Source organism: Gouania willdenowi, chromosome 15 (assembly GCF_900634775.1).
Source record: "Gouania willdenowi chromosome 15, fGouWil2.1, whole genome shotgun sequence".
Taxonomy (NCBI): domain Eukaryota; kingdom Metazoa; phylum Chordata; class Actinopteri; order Blenniiformes; family Gobiesocidae; genus Gouania; species Gouania willdenowi.
In genome coordinates this window covers 18,214,331-18,231,142 of record NC_041058.1, presented here as the reverse complement: position 1 = coordinate 18,231,142, position 16,812 = coordinate 18,214,331, and the positions used below count along the sequence as shown (strand labels likewise).

The 16,812-nt window shown below is 38.1% G+C and overlaps 1 protein-coding gene across 4 annotated transcripts in view; it reads right to left on the bottom strand.

Annotated features, from left to right (window-relative positions):
• The window catches only part of slc35f3b (solute carrier family 35 member F3b), a 78,221-nt gene that overhangs the window by 10,060 nt on the left and 51,349 nt on the right, over nucleotides 1-16,812 (bottom strand). For 3 of the 4 annotated variants that reach the window (XM_028469329.1, XM_028469333.1, XM_028469330.1), the window contains one exon: nucleotides 2,013-2,352. In XM_028469329.1, the coding sequence (XP_028325130.1) occupies nucleotides 2,013-2,352 (340 nt within the window). The remainder of the gene's footprint in view (nucleotides 1-2,012; nucleotides 2,353-16,812) is intronic. The other variant, XM_028469331.1, reaches the window with a different exon arrangement.

Here is a 16,812-nt window from a genome sequence, read left to right as displayed (position 1 = left end):
TCAGTACCACTAACATTTTGTGGTGCTTTTCTGCTTTTGAAGCTGCTTTAGTCAAACGTGTAATCTGTGCTGATGCAGGAAGACTAAAATGTCAGTGTTATAAATCATATAGAAGCTCACAAGCTGATGGGGGGGAACACATTAAAAAGACGTTTATGGAAGAAAATACATTTCTAATCCCTAGATTCCTCTTATAGTCTTCCTTACACTTCTATTCCAGGTTCTTCCTGCTCTCTAGGAACCGGATTGGTTCTAATTTCATTTCAAATCATCAAAAATGAAATTTAACCCAGCTTCCATCAATTTCACCAAAACCGCACATCTGCACCGTGTTTCAGAACTACTGTAATATACTGTATAACACAATGTAACAATATGTAGCACACAAATTACTTTAGTTTCCCTTTTTATTCTAGGTGCTTTGAAAAGTGTTCAAGTAGTGCAAACCCTGCATATTTATAATTGTGTCATGTAAACTATAAATCAGATCAAAATGTATCGTATCTGCAAAGATTGACTACATTAGGGGTGATAAACGTGGTCCTGGAGAGCCCCGGTTTCTGCATGCTTTAAATGTCTCCATGCTCCAACACCCTCGCTCCAAACAAAGGAGGTCATCCTTCATCTCTGCTTTCTGCAGAGACGAAGGATGACCTTAGAATTAGGTGTCAAGGTGACATCTAAAACATGCAGGATTGCAGCCCTCCAGGACTGAGAGTGACAACAAATGCTTTTTTATTCTAACAAGAAATCATCTCCACTCATATCTGACAGAAGAAAAGCTCAAACAATTACTAACGTTAGAACATCAGATACGCTCATGGTTTCATTCAGGGGTTCCTATATGTCCTATTTTCACTCTATTGTCAGAAAAAAAAAACCAGATTTGATATTCAAAGCACATCAGCTGAGGAGCGGAAGCCCTGGATCATTGAGTAATCCCTTAAAAGAAACAGAAGCACTTACATCACAGAGAGCCCCCCCCTCGCACGCAACACTTTCTACCATCTCACCTTTTATGTGTCAGCCTTAAAGTAGCGCAGCAGGCAGCAGAGATAAGGCAATGTCCAAAAGGCAGTGATTAATGGGCCATTTTAAGAGAGCGTGTGGCTGAAACACACATAGAGCAGACTCTGCTGCAGCAAACCTAAAGGGACATTTATTTATTAGCTGTAATTTGTTTTGGAAATGAACTCTAACAGTAAGTGTCGGACCATTAATGACCAAGAAACACATTCCAGAGCTGAACCTTTATTTTATTTTTCAATATAAATTTCTAATGAACAACTCATCATAAAATCAAAGTTATTATGCAGTTTTTGTTGTTTTTAGTTCAACTTTTTTTTAGCCACATTAGCAACATGCATCTCCTTTTCTACAGACCTATTGAATAGACACTTTTAAAGAATTCAAAAGATTGAATGAATGCAACTATGTTCTTTTTAATGACTTAAATGTATTTCACAGAGCGCCAGGTCAATAAAAACACGTTTTTTAAGGTAAATAAAAATAAGAACAAAATGACTTAAATGTACTTTAAATAGCACCAGGTGCTCCCTAATTTTTAATTAAATACTTTTTAAGGTAAAAAAAAAAAAAGAAAGAAAGAAAATGAATCCAACGTATTTTACATAGCACCAGGTTCTCCCTATTTTTTAATAAAACACTTTTTTAAGGTAAAAAAAGAAAGAAAAAATGACTTAAATCTATTTTACATAGCAACAAGTTCTCCGTTTTTAAATGAAACACTTTTTTAAGGTAAAAAAAGAAAGAAAAAATGACTTAAATCTATTTTAAAGTGCTCCCTAATTTTTAATTAAACACTTTTTTAAGCTAAAAAAAAGAAAGAAGAAATGTTACCCGCTGTGTGCAGACCCGATTGTTTACTCCATCAAAAACCAAACTAAGCTGGCACTGTGGGTCATGAATGTGTGTGTCCTCTGTTCCACATGTCACTCTGCTTCTTTCTTTGTGTTACCCTGTGTATAGCGGATTGAAGAGAATATTCCCACCTGAATCTCTGCCTGGGCGTCGGCCTCTCCGGGCTTTTACAGATGTGGCCAATGTAGTAGAGGGGGAAGAAGAGACAGTTCCAGGATGCGGCGAACCAGGTGAGGGTGAAGGGGGCGTCAAACTGCTTGAAGGTCAGTTTGGCCAGCTGGGTGGAGCCTGCCCAGGACGAGCACACACATATCACCATGGCGACTCCCCACAGGGCCTTCTTTATCTGAACTGTGGTTACTCTGATGCAGCAGTGGAGTCTCCGTTTGCTGGAGCCGGACTCTGTCCCCGCTGCACCGGCTGACTGGGCATCTGCCGTACCCACCACATTCTCTCTGCTGCGGTCCTCCCCTGTTGATGGACACATGTTCTCATTCAAACACATCCAACTTTTGCCAAAAATATGATTGAAGGGGTCAAAAGAAAACCACAAGCAACCGAGGCAAAGAACAATCTGGACATTTCCTAACATAAATGGGAAGAATAATCTTTTTAACACGTCTGTCGCCCATTGATAGCAGAACGATGAAGATTTACTCACATCTATGAAGAAAAGCAAATAAAACAACGGATGCTTCATTTAATTGGATAATTTGATTTACAGAGAAAACTGGGATAGCAGGATGAAAAACTCAAATACTCCCATCTTTAACTCATTGCCTGCTAAAGACGTCTAGAGATCACCCGTGATGGGCAGAGCTCAGAAGGAGAAGAAAGGAGTTTACAAGACAGAAAATGGCGCTACAGAGTTGATGCTGAAGCTCACAGCAGCTCACACTCGACCAGAGCATGTGTGGAACTAAGTGGACTATTGAGAGTGTCGCAATGATGAGAAAAAACAATCAAAAAATGGGGCAAGGGGTGACACTCGGCATGTCCGGGAGAAGGAGGAAGTTGCGTGTGTGGAGAATGACGGGGGGAGAGACTTGGAGGATGGCCAATATACAGTAAGAAATCCATTCAACTCTGACCTAGATAGCAAAATAATAATAATGTTGCCATCAAAAGCCCGGTCTCAGTGTTGTTTTTGTAGTTTTATAGAAGGAAATCAATGTTGAGGTGTCCCTGAAGCAAAAAAAAAAAAAAATGCTTCAAAGTCACTAATAGATTGTTTTCAGAAAAAGCCATTTTCTCAGCTTCTTGTCACAAACTGGCGATTTGTGTGAAATTTGCCTCTACTTCAACTGCTGATTACAGACAAACAAAACAAGCTACAAACAAAATAATTATTTCTGATTAAACTAGAGAGTCTAATCTTTCAGAATCTGGTTTCAGATTACATACTGTCGTAGTACAAAATATTGTACTATTAATATTCAATATTCGTATTCTGGCTGATATCGGACCAATACCCGATATCAATATTGGATCGGGACACCCCTAGTTTTTCTTTACAGTTAAAATGTATTTTTGGGAGCCAAATTCAGCCAATCTGACTCTTTAACAGAATGAGAAAAAGCCTTTTATTGAAGTATACAGTAGATACTTGTACTGAGTTAGAATATTTCATAGTGTAATAAATAGATTTTTGTTCAAGGCCCTTTGATGAATGACCCAAAAAACAATGAGTGTTTTCTAGAAGTTCCATTGAACATAAAAGGTGATCAATCAGATGCGACTGATTGTAAAATGTGCTGATCAGGTGTGACAGCAGACACCTTAAAGGACAAACGAGGGCAGATCCAGGATCCGATTTAACATGTCCTTCTTTCCCTCCGGTGAGTCACAGAGGCTTCAAATGTGCTCAAAATGTGCAAGCAGTGACAATTTTCTTTTCTCTCGCTACTTGTCAACATTTAATACGAGGCCGCATTGCTTCTTCCGTTCAACGCACACGCTTTTGAAACCCAGCGCTTCAATAGTCAATTCCTTATGATGGTCCCTTATTTATTTGTGACACCAAGCTCACTTTTTTAAATACAATGTTGTGGTTCTGAACATTAGTACAGCAGTTTCATTAGCGTGTGTAACAGATAAACAGCCAGGATGTGGAGCTGATGTTTGTTTTGTACAGTTGTTTGGGTTCTCCCAATGGACGATGGATTCAAACACATAAGCGGCTTCTTTTTCTTTAACAATATTAAAAACTCACCATTTTTTTTTAACAAAGATTAACAACGAACTAAAACAAATTCATGTTGCAGAACCTGTGGCAATATTTGCTTCACACTGTAAATAAGCGTACAATCACTCCCAGGTGTTGTTAAAAAACATAATTTAATCAGTTTTTGTCTTTTAAAGAAATTTACTTCCACTTTACACATTTGTTCTCCCTGGTAATAATTCAAAATAAAAGTAAAGTTCAGTAACGTAAAGTAACCGATTTCGATTATTACACCCAACGATTACAAAAATAACATAATCGAAAAAAAAAGATTATTAAAAAAATAATAATAATAATATACAGTATATGTATATTTTTTTTTTAACATATATTTTATTCTCTAAATAAAACAAATGCACTATTTCGGACATCTACAAATAATGAAGTTTGGCACACACATGTTATTAATACTAACTTTGAGTTGTTTAATCCACAAACATGCAAGCTCCTCCCCTCCGCCCGCCCCTCTCAAAGCCAAAGCTAGCCTGCAGGCCAACACGAGGAAAGTTATTGCTAGTGGTGTTGAAACATGGCAGGAGAAACGCAGCAAAAACGCTTGGTAAACAAGTGGTAAGTTAAATTCTCTTCTATGGGAACACTTTGGGTTTGATGATGAAGACTTAGAGCAAAGACACATCACATGCAAGAAGTGTTTTGTTTTGTGCAAAAGTGAACATACTTGATTTTAGTGTTTGAAGGATTTAATTCATGTTTAAAGAATATATTTTATGTTTTTTTTTTGTACAAAAAATAAATTACTTTTTGGTTGGCAAATAATCATTTGAATAATCGTGGTTTGAATTATAACTAAAATAATCGTGGTTATTATTTTTTCTACAATTGATCAGCCCTAATGGTACATGATAAGAGCCAATAGGATTTGGTAAATGTCGTACAGCATCCAAAAATAAGACTTTTTTTTCATATACATGACTTCCCCCCCCCCAAAAAAAAACCACTAATATTATTAATTCACAACAATTTGGAGGTAGTGCAATTAGATCAATTTCGAAGAAATTATCCCTACACTTAAATTTTTTTTAAAAAAGTGTCACGTACACATAGCCACATAGTGTGGCAGAAATGTAAGTGGGTGCAAGGCTGAGTTCAGGCTAAACTTAATCACTCACAGACACCAAATTTAAACAGGTATTGGGGAAAACATGCAAACTCCCAATAGAAAAGTCCCACAGTCCTCTGCAGGAGTTAACCCAGTTAACCATTTACAATGCTTAGTAATATGTTACCCCACTGTCCAGCAACATCCAATCTTTTAGAAACAGTCAGACATTGTTCACCAATGCATTTGTTTATATAAAGCTATCTGCATGGTTCTGTAGCTTCATACCTTCCAATAAACCCTGAGTATTGTACTTTTTACTGCAGTGTATGTCATAGACTGATCTACTCCTAAAAAGGCCTCAGCCAGTCTGAGTAAATCCAACGGGAGCTTTTCTGTGGATTACTCCTCTACTGAGCTCCTTCATCATTATATACAGTAGCTGTCCTGTGTCCACCTATTGCCATACGCCAGATAACAGAGTCCATCTCCATGTTAATGAAGTCTGTGTAATCAATGGCACACCCCCTCGTCTAATGTCGGAGGATGCTGCTTCTTTTACTAATGAGTTGTGCCGTATCAGGAAACATCCACATCACGCCCCAATGAGGCATTTCATTCTTCTTGGAAAAAGTGGCTTTGACCTTGCCAGGTGGTCTCATCATATCACACATTGACTCTCCTGATGACAATCAGCTCTAATGCTAATGCCCAGGCTTCCCTTGGCCACCATTGAATGTGCAATATAGACACACTCTGTTGCTTCAACGTGGAGAACAACAATAATAAAAATAAAGCGATGCAATTAGAAGCACATTATGCAGCTCAGTCTGAGCCCGGTGAACAATAATATCCCTGCTGCAGCAGCAGCCACATGACAGCTTTTACAGGGCAGAGACAAACGTGGCAGCAAAGATAGATGATTTAAGATTACACTCTGTTACGATAATGGAATGACGCATCAGCAAAGTTCCACAAAAGAGACAATGTCCACATGGGGGTTTATTTATGTCTTCCACTCAAGGCTGACAGTTGAGTTCCTATATCCAGACTACTTATCCTGTTCTCAAGGTCATCTCATGAAAATGCTGCCAGATCTTGTCCAGCAAAGTCCTTTGTATTAGTTAATGCACAAGCGCAGCAATAAAAAAAATAAAATAAAATACAGTGTCCTGCCAACATCCTCAATTGGCCTCGATTAGCTCACATTTCACATTGAAGCTGTTAGTATAAAAGATTTTCTGGAATGCGTAAATAGTGAGTAGACCAGGGGTCACCAACCTTTCTGATACTGTGAGCTACTTCATATTTACAGAATAGTCCGAAGGGCAACCATTTTGAAAAGCACTTCTTAAATACTAAATGTTCATTTTTTTACACTTTATTAGAGGGAAAGATAATAAGGAAGGCTGGCAGTAACTTAAAAAAGTAGGAAATGTTTAAAGCTGCAATATGTAAGTTTTTTTTCTGCTGTTATTTGGTCAAAATTCCATAATCATCTTAAAGCATATTGTAATCCAAAGTGGAAAGTGAATCTCTTCTCATTCTCCTGGTCTTGTTAATGAAGCTTAGAAATCCAGCAGCGTGACGCTGGACTTCAGCCAATCAGAGATCTTTCTACCAACAGAGCGATCCCATGAGCTGTTTTAAGCATTACTATTGGCTGCTCGAGCTGCTCGTCAAAAGTCCATGCGCATTCCTGATCTGAGAGTAGGGACAGTCCCATGGCTTTACATTCCAGCTGAAGTCTCTAACGCGCCTTTTGGCACAGCGGTTACACGGCAAAGCAAGAGGAAGACTGAGGTGGAGAAGCAGCAGAATAAAGGCACAAACATGTTCAGGAGGAACAGAGATTCCTCTGACACGGTATGTGCGGCAGGCTGTGCGCGATCCGCTTTCAGTCCGTGCGCAGTCTGCCCCACATACCGAGTCAGAGAGAGAGAGAGTGATAACAGACGGGATAAATATCGTATAAACCTAAGAGAAACATTATCTAAGGTGGAAAAAACAGACACAATTCATCTGCAGTCTGGATGTGGAGTGTGTCTGCTCTGATCAGCTGGGCTCGGCTGCAGCGGCTTGTGTGTGAGGAGCGGCTCTGAGCCTCTGACGGTCCTCACAGCAGTGAGTGATACGTGCTTTCATGTCTTTAAAACATCAGAAAACTCTACTATAACACAAGATAAAATCCCTACATTTGTCACTAGTCTCTATGGAGAAAACAGTGGCAAAGAGTTCCACAGTGTGCGCGTCCACGCAAGCTTTCAGAAGAAGACCGGTGAGTTTCGCTCAGGAGGGGAGGGGGGAGCATGGAGCGTCTCACGATTCTACAAACTGCAGCTTTAAGTTACAACATGCAACACTTCTCCTAATTTATGTTTAATTTTCATTACATTTCATAGAAAATGATCATCTTCCTATATTACTAGCTTCCAACAAACAACTTTTAACTAATCGTATAACGGGTAGCATTTGTAAAATGTAACAATTATGTCATTTTTCAAAAATCCACCTTGCATTTTTTTTAATATATCTTATATATATATATATATATATATCATATTATATATGACATACCACAACCCATACACTAAATCTGCAACACATAAAAACATTTGTCCCAATGGTTCAGTAAAAATAGACATTTAAAGATGGTTAATTTCATACTCAAACTTTATCACGTGCAACATTAATTAACTCTACTAAGTACTAACTCGATCTGTCATATGTATTTATATTTCTGAGTTTGAATTCTGGAAATAAATTATATTTTAGATGGCGCACATTGGTGATTAGAGCTCCTAAGGGCCCCTCACATGGTCCAGGCGGGCTACCTGGTGCCCGTGGGCACTGTGTTGGTGACCCTTGGACTAGATGATAAAGCACTATTTGTGGTAGATCAAGCTCATTTTACCCACTATTAACCTTTCCATAAGGAAATTTATCCCGTTTATACTAATGGTGATAAATGTCATTGCATCAACCAAAACTTTGTAAAAGTTATGAACTGCAGCTAGAATACTATAAAAAGCTGAGTCATAGGAATAAAAAAAGCTTTCCAGCTAATGGCACATTTAAGGAAATATTACCACGAACAGAACACCTTGATCTTCTTCTGTGAGTAGGGATGTAACGATTCACTCAACTCCCGATATGATTCGATTCACGATACTGGGTTCACGATACGATTCTCTCACGATTTATTTTACAAAATGGGACTTTTTTGGGGAAAAAAAATAGAAAATACTGTATTATTTTCCTTTTAAATTTCATTGTCAAAAGAATCCCTTGATGAACCATTCAAAACAATGTAATTTAACTAAAAATAAATCTTGAATGAAATAAATAAAGGAATAATAGAAATGAAAATGAAGCCTATTAATTTAAATTCTGGTTCTATAATAAACAATGCAAAACTGCATAAAAGCTTTCTTTTAAAAGTGCAACTGAAAACGTATTTTGTGCCTTAACAATTGGACTTTAAAAAAAAAAAAACCGTGATTACAGATTTACGTCATATTTGTTTGGACCAGCAGAGGGCGCTGGTAACACAGTGGTCGGTTGGCATGCAGATATCTTGCAGTGAAGAAGAGAAGCTATGCTAGCAGACAGAGCTAATAGAAAAACGTGACTTTTACAGATATTCAAGTAATATTACAGATATTCTTTCGGTGCTAAAGGGGTAATGAATCATTTACTAACATATTTAAGAATAGAAGGCGGCCAGAAAGAAAGTATTAGCAGACTCCGCCCGCCGCCTACACTTGTGGATCGCGCCCTCTGCTGGTTAAAAAAAAGTACTGCGATTCGATTTTCAAAAAATCGATATCAACCGTGAGACCTATGAATCGATTTTTAACTGCCTTACGATTAATCGTTACATCCCTATCTGTGAGTGTTAAACAATCAGCTGAAAGCTCTTAACCCTTCTTAATGGTTAGCAATGATATCTCCCATGTCGTGGTCAGCCTATGATGATACTTAGACAGCTAAAGGGCAAGGGATCCTTCAAAATGCACCCATTGGTCTAATTTAGTGTCTTGCTATAATGAATTATTGATTTTGGTCCTTTGGCGCACACAAACCCATTTGGATTAGGCTGAGTCAGAAATCACTCTCTAAGCTGAGATGCCTCATAAATACAAGACAGAAAACATATTTATTCTTTTCGCTGAAGCACGTGTCCAGATTTAACTTAAAACATTGCTGACAGACATGTGTGAAATCACTGGAGACAGGAAGAAAAAAGTGTTTGGCATCGTCACAGGACAAGCTCTTGATCTGCTCTGACAGCTATAAGTAGGCTTCATCTTGTTGCATCCCTCACACGTATTTACTAGAGTGTGAATCAAGTGTTTTTTTTTAAATGGAATTTAACTGTAATTAATCATGATTAATCAAAATTTTGTCAATTTGTAAACAACGCACTGTATTATCAAGTTATTTGACAAAAATCGTGCTCATCCTAACACAATTACATTTATTTAATTTCATTACAACACTCAAAAATGAGAGGTTTGGGCTTTGTTAAAGGCCAGTCCATTTATTATTACCAAACATAGTATTTATTGAAAAAAATTAAAATGAAAAATCAAGTGTACAAAGAATCTAACTTATAGATTTAGAAAATGCCAGTGTCAATATGATCGATTTGCTTGACACATTTTAATATTGAACATTCAAACCTGTTCAGAAACAAACTATTGCACTTTTACATTCAGCGGCTGAGGCACAGCAGTCTGTCCTATTACTAGAGGAAACAGTGGCTCAATTTTTCTAAACTACGACTATTTTTACTATTAATAATAATTACAATATTGTACCAACATTCCTGTTACTATTCAGGCACTATTTATTTTTCAATAAAGTTCTTAAAAAATATATATTTATGAACAATAATCAATTTCTTTTTTTTAAACAAATTAACACAAAAATCGTCGTTGAACATTTCACACAATAATATTTACAGGACTTGCATTAAGTTATAACGACTTATTTAATTCAAACCTTGGCAAGTCTGTTGGATTATAAACATACAGATAAGGGGAAAAATGGAAATGCAACAAACTTAGAAACTTTTAACTGTGATGTGAAATATTGGCTGTGTAAAGTAAACAATGCCCCAGCAAAGCAGGGATTTTTCTTCCTAATTGACAATTTTCAACTTCTGGTAATTGGGCTGGGCAAAAAAATCAATTTAATCGATTCGTCAAATCTGTAGATAAAAACGATCTTTATTTTGCAAATTCGAGTTAAAAAAAAAGTGAATCTTTTTTTCTAATTTTTTTATATCTAAAAAATAGTTTTTTTGCGTTCCATCTTTGTTTACATGTGTTTACCCTTTGAGTAGGCTATATATGTGCCACAGGTATGTTTAATTTTTTTATTCGCACTATGCTGAGATGCTAAGGGAAGAGTTTATTATTTTTGCAATTGTAATGTTATATGTTATAAAATATGTAGTTATCTGATTTCTTAATCAGAAAATTTAAGCTAGTGTGAAGTTGTTGTTGATTGTTCTATGCATTTTAACTCTTGAGGACAATCACAGCAATAAAGTTGCACTTTTGACAACATAGCTGATGTCTGCAGTCAATTTTAAGTGTATTGAAAAAAAAAAAAATAAATCAAAAATCAATTGAAACTCAAATTTTTCTTTAAAAGGCAAAATCCCTCAGCCCTATCTGGTAATATCTGGTTCTGTAAGTCACTTTTAAACTTCACAGAGCAGCTGCAGAGGTTGTTTAATACGTCACACTCAAAGTGTGCAGTGATGACATTTCTCGTGCCATTGACTTCCCAGTTTTCCATCTTATCCTCCCATCACTATCCGGGGATTCCTTGCTTCTTGATCAATCAGCCTCTTTCCCACTCTCTCCTCCCTCCACCTGCAGTCTCTGCAGTGCAGGTCTCTCCTGCTGATAGCTGCAAATCCCAAGCGTGCCAGCAGAGTCCTGCTTGACTGCACAGAACCTGGCTGTGACCAGCAAAGAGAGCCCTGCTTTGTCCCTTTGTTACTTCCTCAACAGGCCGCCGTTCACACCAGCCACCGTCCACCTCTCTCCCTGCTGCAGCAGCTTCCCTCAAAGCACTGATGTGCTCCAACAGCAGAGAAGATGGCATTATTTTTGTGAGAGAGGCCAGTGCAACAGTCCGAAGTGCTTCACTGGGACCATAGACACAGAGGTAAAACTGTGTTTTGTCTGTTTGAATGTTTGAGTGCACTGCAGCGTTTTGGCTCAGTGATTCAAAAGGGTAAACAGATCAATCACCCCATACATTTCAGAGAAAGTGAATAAAACCCTTTCTAGAACTGCAGTGTCAAATGGGCTTGAATATAAATTGACAACTGAAACTTACTATGCGCTAAAAAAAAAAAAATAAAAAAATCAAACATTCATATTAGAAGTCAGGGTGGGAAGGGTTTGTTTTTGTAACTCTGGGAGGAACATCTGTTTAAAGACAGTCAATACCAAGGGCACTTTACAACTAGCTCCTCTGTTTAATGAATGTGAGTATAGTGACAGGCTTAGTAAAGTCAAATTTCTTCCACACACTTTATCATGACAGAGCATACACATATGCATATATACATAAGTATCCGCAGAAGCATGTTGGTACGCTGTAATCATGGCACCAGTTTATAAAAGCATTAACATTTAGAGACAGACACTACATGCACATTTACTCAGTGTTCTTTGGTTAACGAAGTAAAGTAATGCACTACACTTAAAGGTGCAGTCTGCAACTCTTAGAAAAGTGACTTTTTGTCATATTTGCTAAAGCTGTCACTATGTAAGGACAGCTTTGCATCAAACTAGTAGTTTATGTGAAAAAAAACACTCATTGAGTCCCTCCTGCTGCTCCTGCAGCTTTTGGCAGATTGCCAAAATGCACCACAACCGAGCAAAAAGAACCAATCAGAGCCAGGATTGTGTTTGATGGGCTGTCTGACAGCTGTTGCTCACAGGCCCCGCCCCATTCCCGGAGCTAGAGCGCCGTCTTTTTTACAGTGTATGGTCTGGAGGAGTAGAAGATGGAATTGGTGACTTTTCTGCTTGAAAGGAAATTACTGCTGCTTGATTTACATTATGTTTGATTTACAATTGTTACACTAGAACTCTGTAGTGCATGTGTTGTTTGTGTGCGCAGCATCCTCCGTGTGGGCTGCTGTAAGTGACACTGTGTAGTTGCTGCTGCTGCTGAGGTGTGGCACATAGAGAGAGAGAGAGAAACGCTGCAGTAATATGCTTTTAACAGAGCATGTTATATTACTGTGATGTTGCTGTCGGGCTAACGTTAGCTTGTTAGCTCATCTGAGGGAGGGACTTTGGAAAGGGGGCGAGAAAGATCTGAGAGTTGCAGACTGCACCTTTAAAATATTGATAATGAAAGTACTTTACTAGACTATAGGCAGTACTCAAGTAAAAGTATAGATACTTGAATAAAAAATGACTGGTTGGTAAAGGTAAAATAATTGAAGTTGCTCCCTTACTTGAGTAAAAGTAATAAAGCGCATGCTATCAAATTAACTTAAGTAAAAAAGTAAAAAGTAATTTTGTGGTTTTGTGTAGTTTTGTGAGGCTCCGTGACAGCTTCTACCCAACCGCCATCAGTACTTTTGAACACCTGCAAAAACCTCAGATTTTAACAGACCTCAACATTATTTATTCTATCTACCTCTATGTATCAATTTTATTAAGAACTGTCGCACATACACTTTGCACTGATATATTTATATATTTATACTGCACCCTTCTCTGACCTGGTTTTTATCCTTTTTATTCTTGTACTCTCGTTGCTTATCCAACTGTTTTTGTTGTGGCTAAAATGCAACGTAATTTCGTTCTACAGTGCACCTCTGATGTTATGTTGGATGACAATAAAGGAATCTATCTGAAACAAATGTTCCTTAAATAATAAGACAGGGGTTTTAAATCAGCAAATTCCTTTTCCATTATTTTTATTTTTCTAAGAACTTGCAGAAATAATGGTACAATTTGAAACAAGTTAAGTATGTTACCTTTGAACACCTGGAGAATTTAGCACTCACAAATAAAATGTGTCAAGATATAAAAAAAAAAAAGTGCAAATGCTCAATAAAACCCAGAACAGCTTTGAGTTTAACATTTTTAAGAACTTGTAGAATACTGGTATATGGAAATAAATTAAATCTGTCACCCTTTATGAACACCTGGAGAATTTAGCACATATTATAGATACAATTTGTAAATAAAATGTTTCAAGAAAAAAAATGCAAATACTCAATTATACCCAGAGCAGCTTTGAGTTTAATGTTTTTTTTAACTTTAAAATATTAACCATAAAACTTTATTCATTTAGCCTCAAGAGAATTATGTCCTCCAGGTTTATGGAATAGAGACGTGCCTTTTTGGTCTGAAAATGAGTCGTGCTGTGTTGAAAACAAGCACGTTTTTTAAATGTATGGAGTAGAAAGTACACGTATTTGTTTAGAAAAGTAACGAGTAAAAAGTCGCCAAAAAAAGAAGTATTCAAGTAAAGTACAGACACCAGAAAAAACTAGTAACGAAGTATTTGTACTCCATTACTTGTCACCTCTGACTATAGGAATGCGCTTTTCTGCGCTACTCGTATTTTCTGTTGCTAGTGTGACGTATTTTGTTGGGCGGGGCTTAGCCTGGAGGCAAAACCACAATTGTCTTCGTTTTTTCTGAGCACGAGTGTCCGCTGGAATCCTATAAAACTTTAACCACTCACGTTATTCCTCCTACTCTGGCACCCAAACACAAAATAAAGCTTCAACATTACAAAGCTGTAACATTACTAGCCTCCACAGTCTTTAGCCGGCGGCGTTTCCTGTTTTTGCCTCCAGTCACTCGTGGCGTGGGCCATTAAGGGGTCTATACGGTAGAGCGGTAATAGACTGATATGCAGACATGGGGCAGTGAGGCGCTGAATTCATGTGTAGACGGAAACTCATTAGTTGAAAGTAACTCATCAGATTACAATAAATCAAGTCAATCTGAACCAGGAGTAACAGCTGGCCTATCTGTACGTGATTGACACCCTCATCAGCCAATAGGTGCCACCTAATAATAACAGAGACACTCTATTTATTGGTTTAATAAGAAGTTGTCAATCATCAGTGCACCAAGCAGGCTGCATAACAAACATAAACATTGTGTTTACATGTCTACAATAAACAGGTGGTTCATTCATTTCTAAGTGATGTTATGGCCATGATGTTTGTCTATGTACAGTATCTAGGTAAGTTAAGAAACGGGAATGTAAAGTAATTAGCAGTGAAGTTACTTTTCAAATGCAGTGACGAGTAATGTAATCTGACTACATTTTACAGAAGTAACGAGTATAAATGCATGAGATGTGTCATCCTGGGGTTAAAATACCAACTTCTCTGTGAGGTAACATGTTGATTAGGGATTCCCACTTTAATCAGTTATTGCAAACATTCATTCTCATGCCCTTGAACCATGTGCAACAACTTAATCGCACACAAGAGAACGAGAGAACCGAACGAAAGAGAAGAAGGAGAGGAGACAGAGAGAGAATTATTATAATCATTGTATTAACATTCAGCTATAAACATGGCAATAAGAATGCATAAATGCTGCTGTTTAAATGCAACTGATTATTTTATATTGTTTTTTTCTAACATGAAGTCATTAGTGTGTATCCCATCCTGAACTAATACAATAACACTTTTTCTCCATTAAGGGTGAAAACTACACCAGAGCTGATTTTTTTCTTTGATAAAAACTGCTTTGCTCATAATTGCTTTTCTTTTTTTTTTTTTTTTTTTTTTTTTTTTTTTTTAGAGATTTTAAAACCTAGAATGTATCGATAGAGATGTATTTGAATTAACAACTTTAAGATATATATATATATATATATATATATATATATATATAAATACATATATATGTTGACTTGTTGCTTTCAGATTCAAAGGCAGAACAATAACATGTCTTGGAAAGATGAAAAAGAAAAACAGTGGAGGGCGTGAACTTCATTTTGACAAAGAGACAGACAGCAGTCCCGTTCTACATACTGTCACTGTCCGACAGACAGTGGAACTTGTGATACTTGACTGAAGCAGCTGTGCGGGGGGGGGGGGGGGGTGGATGTCAGTTGGAGGCCTTTAAAAACACCAGAGCAGGCTCGTCTGACAAGTCTGTCTCACTCAATGACACAAAGAGAGTCACAGAAGACACACCACACTGCATCAACCAGCTGATAGGTAGAACCATGTGGACCAAGGGGGCAGAAGGGCAGATACGGGGTGGGGGGGTGGGCGGGGGGGGTGTCACTGATCCTACTCTATTCCCGGACAGCTTCTCCTTCAACCACAAAGGAAAGCCAAGCCGTTTTCTGCCTGTTCGTCACTGCCTTGAGTTGACCTTCCTCAGATGATCCTGATCCACGTTGCCTCATTGGTCAGTGGAATGATAAAACAACGGAATAGATAGTTATCATATCTGGTATCGTCATGCTGATCAACAGTATAACCACACAAAGGCCACGGTTACATTATGTTTTTTTCATTCTGAATTAATTATTCAGAATTTAAGTATTCTGCTACGCGTTTACATGGAAATAGTAATTCCCGATCGAGGTTTACATGGAAAACACGTTTAATCGCCTTTATTCAATTCCGCTTTAGGTCTGGGGGTTGGGAAGTGTTCTGATTGGAAAGGGGGCGTTCACTATGTGACGTATTTAAGCCTACCAGAAGAAAACAAACTCCAGGTCCTCCTTCTTTTCTTTTCGGCTGCAACATAGAAGACCACACACTAAGTGCTATTTTTGCTTTTATTTTGATTGTAGTTTTGAAGCCGCAGCTTGACAATAACATACTGCTTCACTTTCATCAGCTGAGTAGGAGAAGGGTGAATAAAGGCAACGGTTACATTCCACTCTGCAGGATGTTGAGTGGAAGGAGAACTTTGGGACCTGGTGCAGTGCTTCGTATCCCCCTATGAAGCCTATTTTTTAGGCCAATGTTCGTGTGTACGTAATATGTCTGTGAATTTCTGCATTTTTCTGCTTTTCTTTTCATTATATCCAAATCTTCGGTGTACTCATACTGGCAACCAGGGCCGTTCCTAACCAGCTCTGTGCATGTGTGAAACCATGGGGGGCCATTGTCTGGCCTGCGTAGGTGTGAACTGCACCGCAGGGGGTTTGACGGCCCGATGGTCCTGCTAGAAGAGGTGGTCCAAACAGTGTGTCAGACTGGCACGGTTGGCCGCGCATGCGCACGCACAACTCGACTCGACCCGCGCGCAAAATGTGATGACGTTGGTACCGCGCGATGCTTTACGGCACATAAACATCCGCAATGATAGCGGTGTCAGAAGTGCTCGTTAGCCGATGAAAAGTTCAGAGTTGGCGTTACCTGATATATATATATATATATATATATGAACAACACCACAGAGAACTCATGGAGGAAGAGGACAACATGACCGTCAGGACTTATCTTTGTTCAGCCGACAGCGGGACAGTAACGGAGTGTAGCAGCTCATCATCAGGTCCGGGTATTTCCGAGGGTATAAATATACATATAAACTAGGAATGTAACGATTAATCGTAAGGCAGTTAAAAATCGATTCATAGGTATCACGGTTGATATCGATTTTCTGAA